Source organism: Octodon degus, unplaced genomic scaffold (assembly GCF_000260255.1).
Source record: "Octodon degus isolate 3935 unplaced genomic scaffold, OctDeg1.0 scaffold00185, whole genome shotgun sequence".
NCBI lineage: Eukaryota > Metazoa > Chordata > Mammalia > Rodentia > Octodontidae > Octodon > Octodon degus.
Window position 1 is genome coordinate 5060802 of NW_004524761.1, and position 4703 is coordinate 5065504.

General features: G+C 43.7%; 1 protein-coding gene across 1 annotated transcript; it reads right to left on the reverse strand.

Annotated features, from left to right (window-relative positions):
• Window positions 1-2027: 2027 nt before the first annotated feature.
• Window positions 2028-4475, reverse strand: LOC101579519 (protocadherin alpha-1). Its single transcript, XM_004643910.2, has one exon. It carries the CDS (start codon window positions 4461-4463, stop codon window positions 2028-2030), a length of 2436 nt encoding a protein of 811 aa, XP_004643967.1. The 5' UTR covers window positions 4464-4475.
• Window positions 4476-4703: the final 228 nt, after the last annotated feature.

Sequence of the window (4703 nt, forward strand, 5' to 3'; positions counted from 1 at the left end):
CAGTACCTTTCCTAAATGAATAACTGGTTTAAAGTGTAAACATATGGTGGAATAGGCACTAAACTAATCCTGCCGTGAATCTGTATTATGCTATGCTTCTCTAAATATTAAAATAATAATGAATAACAAATAGATCATAGGAAAAATCATGTGGGAAAGTAAGAAAATAGAGTACTTGGCAAATATATAAAGAATAAGAGGTGAAGAAATACATTTTATAAAAGAAATCTTGTGAAGACAGACAAAACCATTGAAAATTATGTTGAATACAGTATATAAAGACGCTGAATGAAGAAGAAACATTAGCCACCAATTAAAAATCCACTCATTTATGTTAAATAAATACTAAGTAACAATACCTCTCTGCATTCAATTTTTCCTTAACTCAAAAGTACCTTTTTATAAATAAGTATCACATTTTACACCTTATAATTCTAAAACTGTTTCAGTTTAATAGCATTCCATGAGATTTATCTCAAAGTTAATGCCTTCAGTTAACCCAGAAAACCCTTAGCCTTTACAACAATCATTGTAATACATAAGAAACTGCTTGCTTGCTCTTAAATTCAGAATATATTAACATAAAACTTTATGTGTGTTTCACTTTGGTCATTCTGGGGTTTTTTGTTTTGTTTTTGTTCATATTTTTAGGTTCCAGGGACTGAACTCAGGGCATTCACACTGAGCTAGGCCCCAACTCCTTTTTATGGTCTTTCTTTTGAGATAAGGTTTCACTCAGTTGCTGAATTGCTTAGGCTAGACTCAAACTTGAGATCCTCCTGCCTCACATTTCTAGAATGCTAAAATTATAGGCATGTGCCACCACATGTGGACTTGAACTTGGTTCATGACAGTGATCCCAGTGTGAAGGCATGCTTATATGCTATTCATATTGCCAAGAGACATTCAAGTCCGTTAATAATCTTATGGTTAGTCTCTCACTAAGGTAACTGTGAGATAATTGCCTTTTCAATCTATATACATTATTTGTTAAGAGTACTTGTGTCACTTTAGCATTAAACACAAACCTCTAACTCAAGATTTTTGGCTTGATAAAAGAAAAGGTGTCATCTTTTATATAAAAATTACATAAGTAATAGTAATAGTTTTAGAACATTGGTCAATAAATGGAAGGTGAACAGTAAGTGTTTCATAACTGGGTTTCCAAAATGACAACTTCTTGAAATATTAAGCCTTCTTGACCTAGAGGAAATTCAACATCAATGACATTAGGAAATCATCTATAAAGATGATGAATTGTTTGCATATTGTAACATGGAAATTAAAAGTATAATTCAACAAATACATTTTAAATTATTTGTGTTTAAAATTATCACGTTTATTTCTGACTTGGAAATTTAGCAAAATAAAGGGAAGGCAGATGATTTCTGTGAATTTGTCCACAGTTACTTGAGAAGAGTGGGGACATAAGGGTAACAAGTAAACCTAAGAATGTCAGTGTATTTGACCTCTATGATTAATATTGCAGCTTACCTAGCATTTGCAAAGCCCTGGGTTGATCCTCAGCACTGATAAAAAAAAAGGCAACACTAATATTGAAGCATTTTAAAGTACCCAGTCATATAGGTCAAAGAAAGTAATTCTTTGCCCCTGAATTTTCATTTCCTAGTTCAATATACAGCTGCAATTAATAGAATGCCTACATCAAAAGTGAGTGTGGGGGGCATTCATACCTATAATTCCAGCTCTCTAGGACATTGAAGTCAGAGACTCAAAAGTTCTATCACTATCTTGCCAACATATCAACTTAGCAAGACCCTTCTGAGGATTAAGGCCCTGGGTTCAGTCAAGAAGAGAGAGATACTGACAGAGAAAAGGAGGAGGAGAAGAAGGACAACGACAAAAGAAAGGAGAGAGGAAGGAAGACAAGAAGGGAAAGAAGGAAAAAGAGGTAGAAGAAAGGATATAGAATACCTCTACTAAATGTTAAGATTTGTTTATATCTTAGTGAATACTTTAAATGTATTTTTAAGTAGCATTTGACAAGATGGTTACATAAGTTAAATCTAAGAAAGAAATCTAAACCCAAACCTCAAATTTAGACTTACATTGCAAGAACGATCTGAATTTGCTTCAGCGTGTTCATTTCCTTCCGATGTGCCCAAACCTGGAGATAGACCTGGGCTGAAGGCCATGAGGTCCGTCTTGGGTGCACCCTCCCCAGAGCACACTCTCTGCCCCCTCTGCTGCGAGTATGACCAGCTCCCAACTTCACTCGAACACACCAACGTGGGCTTCCCAGGCCGGCCCACACCCTTCGTGGTTACAGTTGAGCAACGTAATGCCATGTACAGCAGCAGTGTAAGCACCAACAGACTGGATACCGCGCAGATGGCGATGATCAGGTATATGTTGATATCTATTAGCGTCACTTCTGGGCCTGAGTCCCCAGCCAATGCCCGCAAAGAAGCCTGTGGTGCTTGCCCACTTTCCACCAGAGACACTAACACGGTAGCGGTGGCTGTCAACACAGGCTCTCCATGGTCTTTCACAAGCACTAACAGGAGCTGGCGAGATGCATCGGACTCATCCAGGGCGCGTGTTGTACTGATCTCGCCTGTGTACAGACCCACTCGGAATGGGTTACGTGCGCCACCTTCAGCCGGCTGTAGCTCATAAGACAGCCACGCGTTGTAGCCAGAGTCTGCGTCCACTGCACGCAACTTCGTCACCACGTGGCCAGCACCCACTGACCGGGACACCAGCTCATTCACCATGTTGCTTGTACCACTTGCCCCAAGGCCCAGCAGCACAGGAGCATTGTCATTTTCATCCAGCACAAACACCTGCAGAGTCACATTGCTGCCCAGGGAAGGCACTCCAGAGTCTCGCGCGCTCACCTGGAACTGCAGCAGCTCCAGCTCCTCGTGGTCCAGCGGCTGCAGCGCGAACACCTTGCCGCTCTCCGCGTGCACAGACACGTAGCTCGACAGCGCGCGCTCGCCCACGCGCCACTCCACCAGCGAGTAGGACACCAGTGCGTTCTCCTGAGCGTCCGCGTCGCGCGCGCACACCGTGAAGATGTGGGAGCCCGGCGGGTTGTTCTCCTTCACGAACACCGTGTACTCGGGCTGCGCGAACACAGGCGCGTTGTCGTTCACGTCGGCCACCTCCACGGACACGGTGGCCGAGGCCGACAGTGAGGGCGATCCCCCATCCCGTGCAGTCACCACCACCTCATAATTTGATAAGGTTTCGCGGTCTAGGGCGCTATCCAGCACCAGCGAATAATAATTCTTGAAGGTGGACATCAGCTTAAAGGGGATGTGGTGTGACAGGGAACAGGTCACCTCCCCGTTAACACCTGAGTCAAGGTCGGACACCGAAATGACTGCAATGACGGTACTAAAAGGAGCATCCTCTCTGATTGGCAAAGACAGAGAAGTGATGGCTACTTCTGGGCCATTATCGTTTACATCCAACACTTTCACCAAAACTTTGCAGTGATTTGACATTGCAGGACTTCCTTTATCAACAGCCTTCACTTGAATTTCATACAATTTTGTTTCTTCATAATCCAAATTATCAATTAGCCTAATTTCTCCTGAGCTGGGATCAATTTTAAACTTTTCTTGAATGTTGGGAGAAACATCATTGCCAAAGGAAAAGACAACTTCCCCATTTACACCTCCATCTGCGTCCGAGGCATTTAATGTGATCACTGATGTTCCATTTACTGTAGTCTCTAATAAGTGTACCCTGTACAGTGCCTGGTCAAACATTGGGGGATTATCATTAACATCAAGCACTGAGATCAGCAGGTGAGCTGTATCTTCTAGCTCTGGTTTGCCCCCGTCTGTGGCTCTCAATAATAAACGAAATTCTGGTGTTTCTTCTCTATCCAAAGATTTCCTCAGTCTAAGCAAAAGAGATTTACTCAGTTCATCACTTCCCTGGACGTCCAAAGAAAAGTAATCATTAGGACTCAGGGTGTAAGTTAGAAGAGCATTGGCACCAATGTCCGAGTCAGCAGCGCCCTCTATCGGAAAACGTGAATCAAGCTGCCTATTTTCAGGAATAAATATTCTCTGTTCCCTACCTCTAAAGACCGGTGGATTATCGTTAATATCTTCTACCTTTACCTCCACATGGAAAACCTGCAGCGGTCTGTCCACGATCACCTCCAGGTGGATGCTGCACTCCGCGCTCCGCCCGCACAGCTCCTCCCGGTCGATCCGAGAATTCACAAACAAAATGCCATTCTGCAGATTTACCTCCAGAAGGTCCCCACGCTCCTTTGACGCCACCCGGAACAGGCGCGGCACCAGCTCCGCCAGCTCCAGCCCCAGGTCCTGCGCGATGCGGCCCACGAAGGTGCCGTGTTTGGCCTCCTCGGGGACCGAGTAGTGCAGCTGGCCGCTCCCCGCCTGCCAGGCTGCAAAGAGGAGAAGCGAGAGCGGCAAGCTCCTGGCTGTCAGACCTCCTTCCCTGGTAAACAGCATCGCAAACACCCACCTTTCTACCGCTCTCGCTTCACTTCAGAATCATGCTTATTTACTTCATATTTCCAAACATTTATCTCCTTACCATTGTCGTCTTCTCTTTGGTTGTGACAAAATGGAGCTTCTTTCTTTAGTTTGTGGTAACTGGAGTCTCACTTCCTTAAGATTGTGTGGTGTACAGCGACATCATGTGGCTAATGTGGATTTTAGTTGAATTGTTTTTTAAGGGAGGTTTATTTT

Excerpts from the sequence above, each read along its gene's own strand:
- LOC101579519 (XM_004643910.2), bottom strand. The coding sequence starts at position 4,463 with ATGCTGTTTACCAGGGAAGGAGGTCTGACAGCCAGGAGCTTGCCGCTC.